The sequence below is a fragment of the Leptodactylus fuscus genome, chromosome 2 (assembly GCF_031893055.1).
Source record: "Leptodactylus fuscus isolate aLepFus1 chromosome 2, aLepFus1.hap2, whole genome shotgun sequence".
NCBI classification, from domain to species: Eukaryota; Metazoa; Chordata; class Amphibia; order Anura; family Leptodactylidae; genus Leptodactylus; species Leptodactylus fuscus.
The window spans coordinates 23,058,018-23,075,859 of NC_134266.1; the positions used below are offsets into that span (position 1 = coordinate 23,058,018).

A 17,842-nucleotide genomic window follows, 5' to 3' on the forward strand; every position below is an offset into this window, starting at 1 on the left:
AATCGGGTGTCAAAATCAGCATCCATGTCCCTGTGTGAACTAGCCCGTACCTATCGGGCATTGTTGTGTAGCATTTATTCCATATACCATACCTATCACTTCCTCCTTAAAGGGAACCTTCCACCAAAATGAAATCTCATAACCTGCAGGTATTGTAGAAGGAGCTGAGCAGATTGGTTATATAGTTTTATGGGAAAAGATTCAGTGTAACTTGTTGTTTATACACTTTTATTTACTTTTTTTTTTTTTTGTATGTTAATAAAATAAAAGCCAAGGATAATATATGACCACTAGGTGGTGCTGCGCACTAGCTTATGTATCGCTGATGTTCGCTATAGCTACCATGTATATTTGATATCTAGAGGGCTGTATACACTGATGCTGGAGTGTTTACCACCAATATTGACTCCAATTCTATACATTTAATAAATGCACTCCACTGTGGTTTTGAGTATCCAATGTTGGAGCGGACTCAGTTGCTTCCCTTTGACAGTAAAAAAAAAAAATAATAAAAAATACTGATATTCCTGCAGAATTGTTAGAGGACCTGAAAACCCGATGCTGCACAGGTGCTGTCACCCTGAGCATTTTGGTGTCTTGTTTATGAAAATCTGTTCAGCTATTCCAAAGATATTGGCCCCGTTTGTGATGATACAAATTAGGGTCTACTAGCCAAGTGGGTAACAGCAGAGACCCCACTTCAGAGGAACCACAGTGTGTGATAATAAAATTTATATAAAATATTTTAATTTGTATTTTATTTTTCACACATTTTATCTTGCCTGGTTGAGTTGAAACAAATTTATTTATTTTTTTCCAAATTCCCACAGGTTAAATTCTTCACGTTGCTCTCTGACACTTGTTCATGATGAATTTCAGCTCGGAACAGATTGTAAGTGATTTTCATTAAATATTGGGGTGCGGAGTAAATGTTCTGACTAAATGTATTTAATCTTTCAGCAAACTCTATAAACTGGTGGTAGAATGTAAGTATATGAAGAGTACTGCTCCTTCCTGGCCATTATTCTATTTATCAGTCGTTAACCCCCCCGGCTTAATTTCTAATTCTCATGTTTCCTCAGTGCTTGTGGGTGAAGACTAAACGTCTCTAATGCACTGCTGACGTAATATGGAAGAGATTCTGCTAATCTAACTCACTCAAAAGCAACCGCAGGATGATACTGTATACTGTATACAGATGTACTAAGCTGTATTGATGTGAATATAGTACTTGGGGTGACCTAGAAACTTCCATTTCGGCCCCAGTCTCTCAATTCCAAATCTTCCTCCACATTTAGAAAAAATTTTGTATAGCAGGGAAGGCAGTAGGGAACAGGAAAAGGCCAGATAAGGGGAGAAAGAAGCATTTTTCTTAGTGCCCTATTCATCTGGGCTGAAACGACAGAGGAAAGACACAACAGAATGCCAATGTCCTGCATCGGGGACAATTCCATGGTGGTAAACGGAGAGGAATTTCTCTTCATTTTCTGCCTTGTGAACATACCCTAATGCTATAGTCATGCAACCTCCCGGAAAAAAAACAAAAAACATGGCTGAGTCAGCACCAGTTTTCCCCCATCGCCCACAGACCCTTTGACTTTCAATCGTGAAAATAAAGGATTTTTCGAGTCGTCAATAAGTAAGATATGCTCTACTCCTTCATGGGTCATGGGCAGTGCTCAACTGAGTATATCTTTAGTGTCAATGGAGCCTAAACATGTTGCCTAGATTAACAATTGATGACCCATCCTAGGCCATCAAATAATAGTCTGGAAAGCCCCTTTAAATGAATCCCCTGTCTGTCATCTCTGCAGCTTCCAGAGGATTGTTATCTGGCAGAAAGTGGTTCCTTGCTGGAAGAAATGGTCGAAGAAGATGAAGAAATAGACCTTTACAACGAAGAGACGTTTGGATTAGGTAGGACTTGATTCTGTGATCTTGGTTTTATAGGCAATGATGGTGGATGTTGATGAATTTTGACCATGTGTTCGGTGCCCGGGGTAGCGGATGTGTCCTAGTCTGATTTCACACCTTTGTTCAGGGTGGCGAAAGATGGTCGCTTTTTGACTGCATCAACCTGGCTAAAGTTTTTCACACTTCGGCATTGAGGCCAAAGGGTCTGTGTAGCCCTAGACTAAATATGGTGGCTGCACAGGGTGTTGCTATAGGGAATGCAGAAGTAGCCAAAACGGGGCCTCTCAAAAACAGATACCAGTGTTTTAGATTGCATAGAAGTGAGAGTCCCAATAAATATTTTGCATTGGGCTCAGGAACTTCAAGTGATGTCTCTGCCAATGCATTGACTTGGTTCCCACTATGAACATAATCGGGTGAAGCCATCCTAAATTGGTCAACTGTCTGGTTTATTACAATAAACTACATACAATGGGGAACCTTTATTAAAGGGGTTGTCCAGGATAGCCACTCATACACTCCTGTCCCCGAAGCTTCAGTGTCTCCCAACGTGGTCCAGTCATATGGCATGTATATACGGTAGTTTAGATGTACATAGGTGTTCACTTATATTGGGACATCATTTCACAATGAAAAATGGGGCCAAAAAAGGGGGCAAACAGTAAATATCCCCCAATACGTTTACTAATAATGCATCTTGGTCTTGCTATTGCATCATGATGGAACCACCTTAATTTTCAAAGATCATGAAGAATCCGAAGAGGAGACTCCGAAGGAAGAGCCAACGGTGAAACCTTCAGACCAAAAACCTGAGATGGTTAAAAATGAAGACCCTGAAGAAGGCAAAAAAGAAACCCAGCCTAATGGGGTACCAGAAATCAATCAAACGCAAGTTGTGAAAGCCGTGGCGGACTCCCTTAAAGAAGTTCACCTTTCGGTGGAAATGGAGGGACCTGCTGAAAGGTCAAGGATTAAGAACACTGACTTGGGAGACCCGGCAGTGATGAAGGCTGTTCATGGACAGCCAACCTTGGAGGTAATTTCTGTACAATTCAGTAGGTTCACTAGCTTCTCTATAATCGCCATCTCTGGTGGGTTTTTGTGGGTCAACTTCTAACTATTGCAAATAACCATCTTCTTCTGCAGAGTGTTGACAGTGCTGTTGTGGACAGTGGGATTGGGACCAGCTGGGGAGAATTTGATTCAAGTTATGATCTGGTAAGACCTGTATCGAGACTCTTATCTGTCTGTTCTGCCCAGTTGCTAAGATTTGGCTTCTTTTTGTAGAGTGGAATGGATTCAGGATTGTGGGTAAGCTCTCCGAGAGGAACGGCTGCGATAGCTGGCCAGATATTGGAGGTATGAAAAATATGTGTATCCTAGAAGTGCTTAAAGGATTCAATTAGAATGTTGGTAACAATTGTATTATGTAATATTGTAAAAACAAAGATGGCTGCAGCATGTTGTGGTTGGTTATTGCATATTTGGTTAAATTAGGTGTTGTCTCAAAGATGACCCCAGTCCAGAAACAAGCTGCTGCTGTGATCTAACATTTCTAAGCAGGAGAATAACTTGTGAGGGTGCAGAGGGTATGGTCGCACCTGGGCCCAGTAGTCTTAAGAAGGAAGTTAAGGCGGCCAGTACTTTACCCTGTAGTATATTGTGGTAATTCAAATGACTAGATGTCCATGTGCTGTCCACAGTATCTTTTATGGCACATATGTATAGTAATTTCTGAATGTCTAATGAGACACATGGATAGGGGTTATTCTGGTGAGATGGCTACTATTGAGTTATTTCCTTAATCATAAGAAGCTGTATAACCCCTTCAAGATAATCTGCAAATATATCCACAGCCATGCTAAATGCTCATTGTTCCCTTCTGCACCCTTTGCTTGGCTTCCCCCAACATCCCTTGTATGTAGTGAATGATGCTGTGATGTTTCTTTTGCTAGTTGAACTGCTCACAGGGAGGGGTAGTCAAGCTTGCAAATGAAGTCACAGCTGACTACCCCCTTTTTTTAAAAAAAAAAACAAAAAACAAAAACTGGATAATCCCCTTTAAGGTAATGGTATGATGGTAACAGGATGACCAGCTGTCTAACTTTTTTTTTTTTTTTTTTTTTTTTTTTTTACCTTTCTAGGATAAAGCAATTTTGCGCGTTATGGACACTGCACCTTACATTCCCCCCACCAACCTGGAATTCCTAGGTTCTCCCATGCAAAGAAGATTTATGTGTGCACAAAGACTCAAAGGCCCAGAAATGGGTAGAATGTCCCCAAAACCGTACAGGCAGCGCTTCATTAGGCAGGTAAAGACCAACAGTAAGAATAGCTTGGCGTGATCAAGTTACAACTCCACTCAAATGTTTCAAGTGAATTTGTAGTCTTTATAGGGTGCCTATATTGTCTTGGCAGTGGTCTATATTGGGATCTAGTAATAAGTGTCCTATTGGAAAACGGTGAGGGGTCATTAAAGATGAAAATTATACAGAGTGTCTGACTTCCTAGGCAAGGGGCGAGTGTTGGTTATGGTTTTGTAGGAGCTAGCTGAAGATCCTGATAAAGGGCAATGGTGTTGCCATTAGAGATGAGCGAACACTGTTCGGATCAGCCGTTCCGAACAGCATGCTCCCATAGAAATAAATGGAAGCAGCTGGCACGTACATGTGGCCGGTCGCTTAACCCCCCCCCCCCCATTCCGAACAGTGTTTGCTCATCTCTAGTTGCCGTCTCGAGGAGCCCAGGTCCTTGTATCTTTGCTTGGTGCCTAAGGTCTTGGATATAAATGAAGGCAGGTATTACTGGAGCTGTTCTCCCACCTCTACCAATGTCCCCTAGTAACATTGTAGTCTGCCAATACCTCTGTGTGGAATTGATTCCTTTTCTTTGATTCCAGCAATCTCCATTGATGCCTCGTATTGCACGTCCCTCTTCATTTCCATTTACACCACCAAGGAGACCTCCACCTTTCACAGCAAATCAGGTGACTGATATCTTATAACCAAGCTGTTGGTGTCGCTTCTGTGCCCTGTTGTGCAGTATTCAAGGTAACTTGGTTCTTGTCCTTCTATAGTCTCCAGGTTTTATGTCCCCAACTCCCTTCAGGCCTATGTCTCCTAACATCAGCACCCCTGTAAGACCAATGACGCCCAAGATGGTCCGGATGCACTTTGGTCCGATGTCTCCTAGTCCCAACTTATCGCCTTTCTTTAGTCCAATGGGTAATGCACTGCAAAGGTTCAAGTAAGTATCTGATTATGGATAGGCCTTATTGAGCTACGACCGTGAAAAATGGCAACTTAAAAAAAATCATAAACTGAACTGTATCCAGTTCACCACTGTTGAAAAAGGATCAATGGGTTGGCTAGAATCCAATAATGATCGTCCTTGATTTCTCCTCTTCTAATACTCAAGTACACGAAGCCTTAGTCAACTTGACTCTGGTTTTCCACAATTTTACAAAATTAGCTTTTAGACCTGTTCACAAGTTGTGGCGAGATTGTGGTTCGGCCCCATTCAATTCTATGGTACTGAGCTACAAAACTACACACAACCTGTAATTCTACCATATTTCTCTATCCATCTATGCAGAATGCCAGGTCATGTAACGCAGCTCCATCCTCAACATCGTCGCATTCTAAGTCAACGACAACGTCCACAAAGGTAAGCAATGGATACTTTAGTCGCACAACTAGAATACAAGTTGCCCTATTGCAGAATTGTGTGCAGTGATGGATCCCTAAAGTTGGTCAAAGCTGATGGCCAAACTCTCCTTACCACCTCCCAACGCATTGGGGAGAAGTGCTATGAGTAGATCCGGAGGTCAATGTAGTCACATATGAGCATGGACATTGACATTTGAGCTCATTCATATACTGCCTAGTTTAGGACTCTTTAAAGAACTATTACAATGGACACTCCCTTCCATCTAGTAGGGCTCTTATATCAATAAATTATTTCCCAGGGTACAGTGGTTTCCTATGTTTTGTCCAATCTTAAAGGGATTCTATCATTAAAATTGTGTGTTTTGCTTTTTTTTTTTTTTCTGCCTACCATGTCAGAATAGCCTTAAAGGCTATTCTTCTCCTACCTTTAGAGGACTTCTCTGGGCCACCGTTCGGTAGAAATCCTGGCTTTCATCGGTAGGCAAATGAGTTCTCTCTCAGCACTGGGGGCGTCCCCAATGCTACAAGAGAAATCTTAAGCTCCACCTCCATCTTAGTCTGGAATGGCCTCTCTTCGCATTTTCCGGAGCTGGGTTCAAACTTCTAGGCCTTGGGAAAAGCCGACTGGGCATGCCTGCCGGCCACAAGAAAATGGCTACTTACGTAAGTGGCCATTTTCTTGTGGCCATCAGGCATAGGTAGTTTGAACCCAGTGCCGGAGGAAGACTCGAAGCGAGGCCGTTCCAGACGAAGATGGAGGTGGCGCTGGAGAGTTCTCTCGCAGCACTGGGGACACCCCCAGTGCTGCGAGAGAACTCATTTGCGTACCAACAAACGGTATTTCCACCAAACGGTGGCCTGGAGAAGAATAGCCTTTCTGAAGGCTATTCCAACGTGGTAGGTAGAAAAATACTATTTTAATGACACAATCCCTTCAAATTAAATACACGTACTTAAGGCTATTATTCTCTTACCTTTTATTATTCTGATCCTTGTGGTCATTCCTGAGAAATATCATCTATCTTCCTTATGTAAATGAGTTTTCTCGCAGCACTTGCGGTGTTCCCCTGCGCTCCAACAGCATTGGAGGTGACTCCAAAAAAACGGAAAACTCTCCAGCAATGTTTTTCTTCTCCTCCGCCTCTCATCTCGTGCTCCCATCGTATCTACTTCCAAAAGAGCCACTTGCATGTGTCCGTTGACCATTTTCCTGTGGCCAAACAGGAAAGACCACGGGAAAATGGCCGACGGACACGCGCAGTCAGCACTTTTGGATGAAGACTTGATGGGAGCATGAGAGAAGAGGTGGTCCGGAGAAGAGTAGACTCTCCAAGAAAACTCCTTTACTAAAGAAAGATTTCTCAGGAACGGTGGCGCAGATCAGAATCATAAAGGTAAGCGAAGAATAGCCTTAAGGCTTCTCCTACGTGTATTTAGTTTAAAAAGGGTACTCTATTGATAGAATCCCTTAAGTGTTGGACTGAACCCCCAGTTTGTTGGACCTGAGCTCTAGTACAATAATGGTCTAGCAGGAGACATACAAATTTAATGGGTGGTATTGTCTAAGTGGGCATTCACACGGAGTAACGCCGGGCGTGTATCACAGCCGTACACGCCGGCGTTACGAGCACTCCCATTGAAGTGAATGGGAAGTGTTTGGCAGTCTGCCGTAACGCCGGCGTGTACGGCTGTAACACACGCCCGGTGTTACTCCGTGTGAATGCCCCCTAAGGGTTGTTGAAGCGTAGACCTCCAGAATTGCTTTGTGGTGGGCTCAAGTAACCTCAGCCAAATACTGCTGAACTTCCTAAAAGGCTTTAATGTCCTTTATCCAACGCTAGTTCTCCACACTCTAAGTGCTGCTCTACTGATTCTGGTGCAGTTGAAAGTTTTCCTCTAGCCTCCACTGTTCCTGAGCAATTGGTGCAGTTAGTTTTGGTGCCCAGTAGTGTTCTGCTTATGTCACTGAAGGATCTTTGGGGGCCACTTGAGTTAGAAGTGGACAGTCTCAGAATCCTGCCCCTCTTGCCTGTTCTACCTGATGGTAGATGGTCTATATAGCTTATCATTCAGTTAGTTTACGTAAAGGGGGTATTCCCATCTCATACAGGGCTAGGCCCCAATTCCATCTTGATGACACTGTACAGGTGCCCATGCATGTATGGCTCTTTCTTTTGTATGCCAAGCCTGTATCTGTTGGACATCTAGAACCTATCCTGTAGCTATTCTAGAAATGTCTGAGGTGGGAAGACACCACTGTTCTGGAAGATTAAGGTACACATTAGTATGAACGATTTTGATATTTTTGGCCACTCTAAAATCTTTAGTATATAGTAAGCTTTGTGCTCAAACTTTGGATTTTTTTTAATTTATTTTTTATTTTATCCCCCCCCCCCCCTTCCTTTTGACTAGCTCAACCCGCAAACAGTGGGATAGTAGGCCTGATCCTTATGGAAGCCTCATGTCTCAGAAGGAAAAGGAATGGGTAATAAAGCTACAGATGATCCAGCTGCAGAGTGAGAACCCTCACCTTGATGACTACTATTACCAGGTATGGAGTTATGGATCTAGCGAGAGGTGTAACTTAAAGGGGCTCTATCACTTAATTTCAGCAATATGCGCTACTCGTGTAATAAACGAAACCCCCCCCCCCTTTGTAAAGTTTAACCTAAAAACTTATACTATACTCCTCCACGTCATCATCGTTGACGCCCTCCTCTGGCTTCTTCTCCGTGAGACGTCCTTCTTTTGCGATGTTCCTAATTTCACTACACAAAAAATGGCACCGCTACTGCGCACACTCCGGCGCCATGTTTGTGTAATGATATTAGTAACGTCGCAAAAGGAGGACATCACACGGAGAAGAAGCCAGAGGAGTGTGTCAACGATGATGACGTGGAGGAGTGCACGAAACTCCCATCGTGCATGGTAAGTATACTTTTTTTACTTTAACTTCACAACAGGGGGGTCTTGGCCTTTTTAAAGGCTGTTCCGCAATATGTCTATCGCATATTGCTGAAATTAAGTGATAGAGCCCCTTTAAGCTCCTGTGAAATGTCATGGCGCTCCCACCTACCATGTGTCATTTATTTGGGGCTCTGGTTTCAGGACCAGGTAGTGACTGCTACCTCTTCAGCCTCTATAGCTACGCCTCTGGATTATCTTGTGCCATAGCTATTCTTTATTCCAGTATTTCCATTCTTCTTTCCTTCTACAAGACATATTATGAGAAGCTAGAGAGACGACTGGCTGAGGAGGAACTTATGGGAGAACGCAAGAAGAAAGAGCCGCCCAAACTGGTCACTCCTTACATTCAGAAAGCAGAAACCTATGAATCAGGTATATGTTATATAAATGACTGTGTGTAGAACGTATCAGACATTCTCAGCCTGGTTAAGTGCATCCTATCAACTAAAGATACCAGATCTGCATGGGTTCTGGTTGTTGCCCATGGTTTCCTGTTTGTACACTTTATCCATTGTATAGGTTCAGAATTTCTGCACTCTACACCCTTCATTAAATGTATGCATGCATCTTATATTATGGCAATTCTGATTGGAAGCGATGCCCTAAAGGTATAATTTCCACTGGATGTAAACTAATCAGAAAATGGATTCAAAATTACTATAGGGTGAGTGATGGAGTGAGGGGATTTGAGGAAAAGCCTGAGCCTAATAGATCCCTGGCTCTGTAGAACCTATAAAAGCAGTTGAGATGGCATTGAATTCTTTGGCTGGATCTTGAGGAGGTGACATGACCAGGACTCAAATGGTGAAGCTTTTAACTTTTTTTTTTTTTCCTCCACTTACTTGTGCCTCTTCCCCCTCCCCCTTTCTTATCCAGTGGTTCATATTGAAGGCTCATTGGGACAAGTTGCTGTTTCTACCTGCTATAGCCCAAGAAGAGCAATTGATGCCATCACATACGTCATGCCAGATGAAGTAAGTACGGTATGTAATATTTGATGCGAAGTTGTGTGTTTGACAGTCCCTACAGATGATTAGTGAGTAGAGACTATTGGGGATCATGTAATAGGATTCTATGTGTTAAATTAACACTACTTTACTCCATAAAAGGGGTAAACGGGATAAAGTGTCCGATAAACATTACTTGGTTAGGGGCACCGTCAATATTATATGCAAGGAAGAAAAGGGTCTGGTTTTTATTTTTCCAAAAGTAGGCTGGTCTTGGATGATGCCCAATGTAGCACCTGCTTATGTTTCTTTTGCAAGCCTTGGGTACCAGGTGATCTGTAGATTTCCCCCATTCAGCAGGGAGGGTTGAACGTAAAGCCTACTATAGTGTGTGTTAATATTTAATTTTTTTTAATTTTATTTTGCTATACCAGGATATGAAGGCACTTGGTTACCAGCGGTTGAGAATCCTTAAACACATTGAAAAGGTTGGCAAGTATTCGTGTTCATCATATTGCAAGTAGTCCACTCCGTTCTTAGCATCCACCTTTAGACCAAAGCTTTACAGTAGCCACATAGAGCCTAGTTGCAATTGGAGATGTTCATTATGGTTTATGGGAGTTCTCTAGGCATGCGCTGTGACCTGTACAGAGGTCACTATATGGGATGGGTGGGGGAATAAGTGTGACTGATGGGTTCCATGATATCTAGATATACATGATACCGGACACCAATCTTATCTGCGATAGAGATGACTGCTCATAAGAGATCTCCAGGAAATGTCATAGTATTAGGGGGCAGCACACGACCGTGTTTCACCTGCGACATATGGTCCCTGTGTCACCAGATTTACCGTCTTGAGCTCCTAGCAGTATAGTTATCTATGATGCTAGAAGTCCCCAGAGTATAATGGAGACCGAAGGGGGGTACCAACATAAAAAACCATTTTACTTGCCTATCCCCGGCCCTGCTGCAGTCCTCGGTGGTGTTGGCCATCTTCAATGAAGTCTGGGATGTCACATGACCTGGGATGCAGGCCCCGGTCAAGTAGAGTCAGAAAAGTAGGCCCGACCCTGACCGGAGAGGTAGGTAACCGTTTTTTATGTTACCTTACCTCCCCTGGACCTCCGATCATTATACTCAGGGGTGTGGGGGTCTTGTGTCTGGAAAGGCCCCCCAAGTATAATAATGATGATTGTGGGGCCCATGGTGTCACTTACCAATCCCAGCCACTGCCAGGATTGGTAAGTAAATAGGGCCCGTAACTGGCTGAAGTTGCTCCAGCTGGTAACTGCCTATCAAAAAAAAACCAAAAACAAAACTCAGCGGTAACCGCTGTCGCCGGGAACCTAAGGTCCCGGGCCATGTGGCAGCTGCTACCCCGGTAGTTACGCCACTGACGGTAAAACTATTTAATATAGGGGTCCGTGAGCCCATGCTGCTGGTTAGTAGGTCTTTGTCCAATGTACAGCAGATTAGCACAGGCAATGACACAGAATCTTTCCCCTTGTAAACCACTTTCATGTATTGTTGCATGAATGGGAAGGTTGGCGGCTTGGAAATGAGTTTGACTTCCCCATAGATGGCTATAGCCTATCCATTTTGGAAACAAAGGCCACAAGTGCATCTTCCGTAGAAGTACCGTCGTCCAGCCCTCGGACTACAAATCTACCTAGCTGTGTGTTCATATATATTCATATGGCGGGTAGATTTGCTGTTCGGGAGTCTGGCAAAAGCCTGGAGACTTCTGTGAACGTTGGGGCTCTGGTCATTTCTGGAGTCTGGTCTAAAACATGTTTGCTTGTACATGTTGTTCTGTATATTTTTGCTCGTCTTTCAGCTTTTTGTGCTTCTGTTGGACATTGAGGAGATGGAAAGAAAAATGCCAGATATTCCTGAAGACCACCACATTAGATTTCAGCAGAAACAAAGCTACAAAGTGCAGCGGATCTACGAGGCTTTGAAGATCGGGGCCTGCTGCTGTGAGGAGTATGTGAGGCTTGTACTAGGGATGGAACTCAAATAGAACAATATGGTTACACTTGGGAGAATGGGGCGGCTGTCTGGTTGTCTATAGGGAGATCTGGGAGCTGTGTATATAAATTTTTTCTCTGGTGGCTTTGTCTGTGCTAGTATCATGGCTTGTGGTCACACCTGGATATTGTAGAATTCTGAAGGACCTGAAACAGGGTTGGCCTAGGTTCTGTTGCTTCAGATAGCAAGGATAGTGCCTTTAACTATGCTATGAGACAAATACTTGAAAAAGTGGGGCAACATGGTGGTTCAGTGGTTAGCACTGCAGCCTTGCAGCAATGGAGTCCTGGGTTCAAATCGCGCCAGGAACAACATCTGCAAGGAGTTTGTATGTTCTCCCCGTGTTTGTGTGGATTTCCTCCCACTCTACAAAGACCTACTGATAGGAGAAAAAAAAAGTATATTGTGATCCCTATAGGCTCACAATCTACATAAAAAAGAAGCAATTGTCCATTATGAGCATTGCCTCCCTCCCACTACCCCCCCAAAAAGTCTCCTATGAAGGTGAGCAATGTCTTCTTCTAAGGATAGTTGTATTAGGGTTTTTTTTAAAATCTTTGTTTTTGTGTTTTTAAGGGAATCTGAAGATGAGTTCTTGCAGCTTTTGCAAGTTGGAAAGGGTAAAAAGTTAATCGCTCGGCTACTCCCTTTTCTGCGCAGCGAGCAGGCGGCGGAGATCCTTCTGACAGTGGTTCAGCACTTATCATTCCTTATTACAAATGACGCCATAGAAAAGGTCAGTGACCAAAGGGCTGTGGTGGTCGGTCAATATCATAGAGGTATAAACATTAAAAAAAACTTTGATTTTCTTACAAAAACAGCTACAGACGTCCACTGGTGTTGTCTGTTGCTGCAGCTCCTCTTCATTTAAGTCAATGGGCTGAGCTGTAAAGCCCGACGCCACCTGTGGATGGAGGGGGGGGGGGGGGGTCATTGTTTTTGGAAGAAGCAGTCATGCGTGTCTCTTAATGCTGTATTGTGTCTTTGTAGTCTCTTTCGCTTCTCTATGGACCGTTGACCTCTATAATTAATGGACTTCCATTTACCGAGCTAATTCGAATCATTCAAGAACTTACCAAGACTTTGCCGGAGAGCCATGACTTGCCGCTCACGTTGGCGTTTCAGAACCAGGTATTTGTTTGACAACCTTCCTGTAACCTTATGTTGGAAAAAAAGTTGCATATGTCTTTTTATTTTGTGTACAGTTTGGGATCTCGCTCTTGTATGCATTACTGAGCCATGGAGAGAGCCTGCTGTCTTCGGATACACCGATGGAGCCGTGCATTGGAGACTTCGAAAAATGGTAGTGTTGGCTATGGTGGTGGATTTCTTTAATATTTTTATTTTTTGGTTTACTAACAGTAGAAACAATTGTCCCATTGTTTTAGGGAACGGGGGTATATGGGACATATCTAAAAGGGACTGTTTGATAAAATCGAACCTTCTGTTAGACTGGTTTTAGAACTAAAACCTTGAAAGAGTTTCCTATTTTTCAGGACGGATACTGTGTTCCTGGTGGCCAAAGAACTATCCCATGTCTCCAAATCCTCCATGGTGGAGCCGCTTTTCCTACCTAGCAATCTGCTATCCTTATTCTGCCGCTACCTTGATAAGCAGACCATCCATAAACTTGAGGACAAAATGGAGTAAGTTTGGTGACTGGCCCCTAATTTGGGTGCACAAGCTTGTATGTGGTATCTATTGAGACTGGCATTTAGTACTCTGGTCTTGATCTTTGTGCCATTGGAGGATGTGCCTCATTTTATAGCCAGGTGCACATCTCATCATAAATTGGGCACGTCCTTCAAGGCCATTGGCCTGCACTGAAATTTATGCCACCTTGTGCAAAATGTCAAACTTCTGCCCTGGTTAATATCAAGTTTGTAGCTACAGGCGGCAACCAGTAAGTTGGTATAACACTTGACCCCCTTCATTTAGGCTGCATGCCAGTGGTGGTGCCTGGTCCTGGGCTGGGCCCTACTAACTTGATTGGGTGGTGCAGCAGTACCAGATGGTAAAATTTTGTGATACTCTGTTAACTTCATGTTAATGGCCTCTATTTGATATATAGCCTGGTAAAGCCAGAGGCATACCTCCAACCACCGGGGGTTTTCCAATTCTGGGCAACTCCTTATATTTTGGTGTGAATGTTGGCCATACCATTTGCAGGTGAGTCAGGACTGTAGATATTAGAAGCCTAATGTGTCTGTCTTTTCTTGTCTTTAGATGTCCTACAGCGCCCCCCTACGCAGCTGTTCCTTCATGAAATGCTGAGTCTGAAATGAACAGATCAGCCTCTGCTTCACTCACCAGAGACTCGTGGATCGGTGGAGCTTCCAGTTTGGAAATTTAATATTTAATCCTGTTTTAAAGGAAGTTTTGGTTTTGTTTCGTCAAACTTGGACAGAACTTTCAAACGCGGAGGAGCCGGAGGTCGGAAGGACCTGTTCCTTTTTTGTTTGGAGTAAATGAAGAAAAGAAAATGATGCTGCTGTAAAAATGGGGGGTCAAAAATGCTGAATGTTATTTATATTTTTGTTTGTGTGACTTTTGCACAGCATTTCCTAATGTACAGCACATGCAAAATAAATGGAGAAAGTGTAACATGGCTGACGCTCCTTCTAGACAACACTATACGGTGCAGCAGTGGCGTAACTAGGAATGGCGGGGCCCTGTGGCAAACTTTTGACATGGGGGGGGGCTCCCCCTAAAGACCCTGACCAGCGCTTTTCCCTGCCGCTTTCCTGACCATGCACTATTATGCCCCATAGTGGCCTCTGTACACAGTATTAGACCCTATAGTGGCCCCTACGCACAGTATTATGCCCCCATAGTAGCCACTGCACACAGTATTATGTACTGTTATACATAATACTGTAATAAGTTTGCTGCCTGGGGAAGAAGGGGTTACACTACTGAATGTGGCATTGTAACTGCTTCTTCCCCAGGCAGCAGAAAGAGCAGCAGGCAACTGCCAGCACAGTACTGTTTGCTGACAGCCTGCCCTGCACACATGGGTTAAACTAACCAGTCTACACTCAATCTTCAGAAGACTTCAACACTGCTCACTGCATAAGTTGAATCCCTGACACTGTCTTCTTCCTGCACGATGTCTTCGACCCTCCCCCATAGTCAGGATGAACACCGAGGCTCTCCTCCGCCCGGAACCCAACACCTTTGATGGCCTAGGGCCTCAAAAAGTAAAATTTCTTTTTTTTGGTGTATTAAAGAGGACCTTTCATGAGTTGGGGCACATGTGGTTTTATATACTGCTGGAAAGCTGAATACAACGCACTGTCTGCTTTCCAGCAGTATATAAAACCGCATGTGCCCCAACTCGTGAAAGGTAAGGTGTCGGGCCCTGAGGCAGCTGCTACTATGGTAGTTACGCCACTGTGATGCAGGAAAAAGCTATACTAAGGCTGGATTCACATCAGCGCCGGAGCCAGACTGCTATAGAGGGTACACATGGACACAGTGGACCTCACTGACTAAAATGGGGTCCTCTGGGTCTTTGCAAATTCAAAACAAACTGGTGGGGTACTTCGTGCAAAACAGTGTGACTGATAATCAGGGCAGTGGGTTAGCCTGGTTCACTTCTGCGCATGGGTTTCCATTTGGGGAGTCCACTTGAAGAAACCTACTCTGCATAAAAAAAGCAATTACCTAAGGAAACCTGCATACCCCATAGACTATAATGGGGTCCACGTGGTTTCTGCTTTAATGCACGAAAAATGGAGAGAAGTGCTGGAATGGAATGGCCCAAATGCAGATGTGAACCGGGCCTTACACTGAGCAATTGTCAAGAGCCCCCATTCACAAAGTGTAAGGGTCACAGATTCTAGTTCCTAATACTAACCATGATGATTTAAGACAAAAAAAAACCTACAAAAATCTCCCCCTCCACCTGGTATACTTCCAAGTTAAGCCGAGGACAAAGGTCTGATAACAGCAGCCTAGTCTAATTGGTGCCAAGCAAGACGACCAGATCAAACATGACCCTTACAAGCCGGTTATTGTATTGTCAACTCTTACAAAATTCTACCAATGCTTTGGACTTTGCACTTGTTTCTAGATCCTGATGACTCTAATATACCCTGGGAGAAGCAGTCTAATACAGATTATTCAAGAGAACAAAGGTTGAGGTGGAACAAAACAAGTGAAGGCGATCTGCAATACAAATTTTGGGCACAGGTTTGCAGGATATAACTTGAACATGCATGGGAAGATAACAGTATGCAATGGGGCTAATCCAAGTGTGGCCTCTACTGCAGTTTTTGCACCAAAATTGACTTGCCTGTAGTTTTTTTATATATATATTTTAAAATTGTGCTAGAAAAATATGCAACGTGAATGTTCTCGAAGGATGTGCTAGGGGTGTTTAGAGAACCTGATACAAGGTCTAAAAACCCCAAATGGTATCCCACATCTGGTTGGTGCTGTCAGCCTGGGCATTTTGATTATGTAAATTAGTTCAGCCATTCCAAAGATATAAGCCCTAATATTGGTTATGCAAAGTCGGGTCTACTGAGTCATCTGAGTACCGGCGCCCACCAGGGGGGTAGCGGGAACTGCAGTTTTTTTTTTTTGTTTTTTTTTCTTTTGTCCCTGATTTTCTGTGCTCCTGACTTGGGGTTGGTTCACATCTGCATTGGTATTCTGTCCGGGGACCCCCTGAATGGGATACCAAACGCAACTGCAAGCGCTGTGCAGTAAAAGCACATGGACCCCTTAAACTATAAAGGGGTCTGTGAGTATAAAGCCTCATTTTATTTAGACATGGGTGGCTTTATAACAAGGCGATTTGGTAAACTAAACCCTCAATCCCTAAGGACCTGTGGGTGGTTAATGTTCCAAATCTCCCTTTAATGACCATCTTTCTGATTTTGTGGCCCAAATTTATGGATTATGCAAGAAATAATATAGTAAAATGTATGTATATTGTAGCCGTTTGAGGCTCTATGTTTGTAGTATATGCTGTGATTTTGCACAGCAGTGTCCTCACAAGCCTACGACTATCTATACTCTTACAGCAATGTCTCTTTTTCCATGAGCATGTACTAGAGAGACCCATAGGCCCCCATTATACTGATGGAAGCCAAAAAGGCACCCGATGAAAATCTGCACCTTGAATTTTGGCTAAATCACTCTCCACAAATTTGTGATTGGGGATGTAAAATTTATTCTCCATTGGTTCTGACTTTGGTTTTAAAAGAATGTGGAATAAACATGTTTTTAGATTTGGGGTTGGTGAGACACCGTAAAGGGGATCTGACCCCTTGGGGACTTGTGAATTTTTTTCTTTGGATACTTGGATTCTGCAGATGTTGAGTGAAAAAAGCCTGAGGCATGTTATACTACACGCCTGCCCATGTGGTTTACCAGGGTTGAATGCACAGTCTTATTAGTTAGGGCACTGTCGGAAAGGGAAATTAAATTAGTTTTAATATAATCAAATTTTTCATGAAAGAACAAATCTATGGCCACAAGTCAAAGTCCCGTGAAGAGAAAAATTATATATATATATATATATATATATATATATATATACATACATACACACACTCGTTACAGTCATGGCTTTAAGCGTTGGCACCCCCAGAAAATGAAGTATTTCTCCCAGAATATTATTGCATTTACACGTGTTCTGTTATAAAGGTTTGTTTCCTTTGTGTATATTGGATCACAAAAAATTGAGGAAAAAAAAAATAAAAACTATATAAATTTTGTGCAAAACTCCAAAAAACGGGCCAGACAAAATTACTGGCACCTTCAATTTAATATCTGGTTGCTCACCATTTGGACAAAAAAAAACCCAAATCGATGGCTCCCTATAACCATCTACAAGCTTCTGGAGTTTTGGACTCCTTCTTTTGCAAGCTGTTCCAGTTCTCTCATATTTCGGGGCGCCTTCTCTCCCAGCAGCAACTTTAAGATCTCTCCACAGGTGTTCAATGGGGTTTAGCGCTGGACTCATTGCTGGACACTTCAGAACTCTTGAGCGCTTTGTTCCATCCATTTCTGGCTGCTTTTTGAAGTATGTTTGGGGTCATTGTCCTGATGGAAGACCCATGTCCTAGAACATAAACTCTGCTTTCTGACACTGGGCCCTACATTGTGACCCAACGTCCTTCGGCAACCTTCAGATTTCATGATTTCTTGCACACAGTTAAGACACCCAGCGCCAGAGGCAGAAACACAACCCCCCAAATATCTTTGTACCTCCACCCTATGTGACTGTTGGTCCTGTGTTCTTTTCTTTGGTGGCCTCATTCGGTTTTTGGTAAACTGTAGAATGATAGGCTTTACCAA

The 17,842-nt window shown here is 43.3% G+C and overlaps 1 protein-coding gene across 1 annotated transcript; it reads left to right on the plus strand.

Moving 5' to 3' along the window:
• Positions 1-868: 868 nt before the first annotated feature.
• PATL2 (PAT1 homolog 2) lies at positions 869-13,796 on the plus strand. The gene is made up of 19 exons (XM_075262573.1): positions 869-892; positions 1,815-1,917; positions 2,658-2,950; positions 3,061-3,132; positions 3,202-3,273; positions 4,059-4,226; positions 4,814-4,900; positions 4,991-5,160; positions 5,509-5,580; positions 7,995-8,133; positions 8,801-8,921; positions 9,426-9,523; positions 9,931-9,984; positions 11,337-11,485; positions 12,107-12,266; positions 12,521-12,661; positions 12,736-12,833; positions 13,027-13,176; positions 13,757-13,796. The coding sequence occupies exons 1-19, from the start codon at positions 869-871 to the stop codon at positions 13,794-13,796; spliced, it is 2,211 nt and encodes a 736-aa protein (XP_075118674.1).
• Positions 13,797-17,842: the final 4,046 nt, after the last annotated feature.

What these genes read in the sequence shown, in the direction of transcription:
- PATL2 (XM_075262573.1), top strand. Translation starts at nt 869, where the DNA reads ATGAATTTCAGCTCGGAACAGATT. An exon ending in TAGCTGGCCAGATATTGGAG is followed by an intron (nt 3,274 to 4,058) that starts GTATGAAAAATA and finishes TTACCTTTCTAG; the next exon opens with GATAAAGCAATTTTGCGCGT. An exon ending in CATACGTCATGCCAGATGAA is followed by an intron (nt 9,524 to 9,930) that starts GTAAGTACGGTA and finishes TTGCTATACCAG; the next exon opens with GATATGAAGGCACTTGGTTA.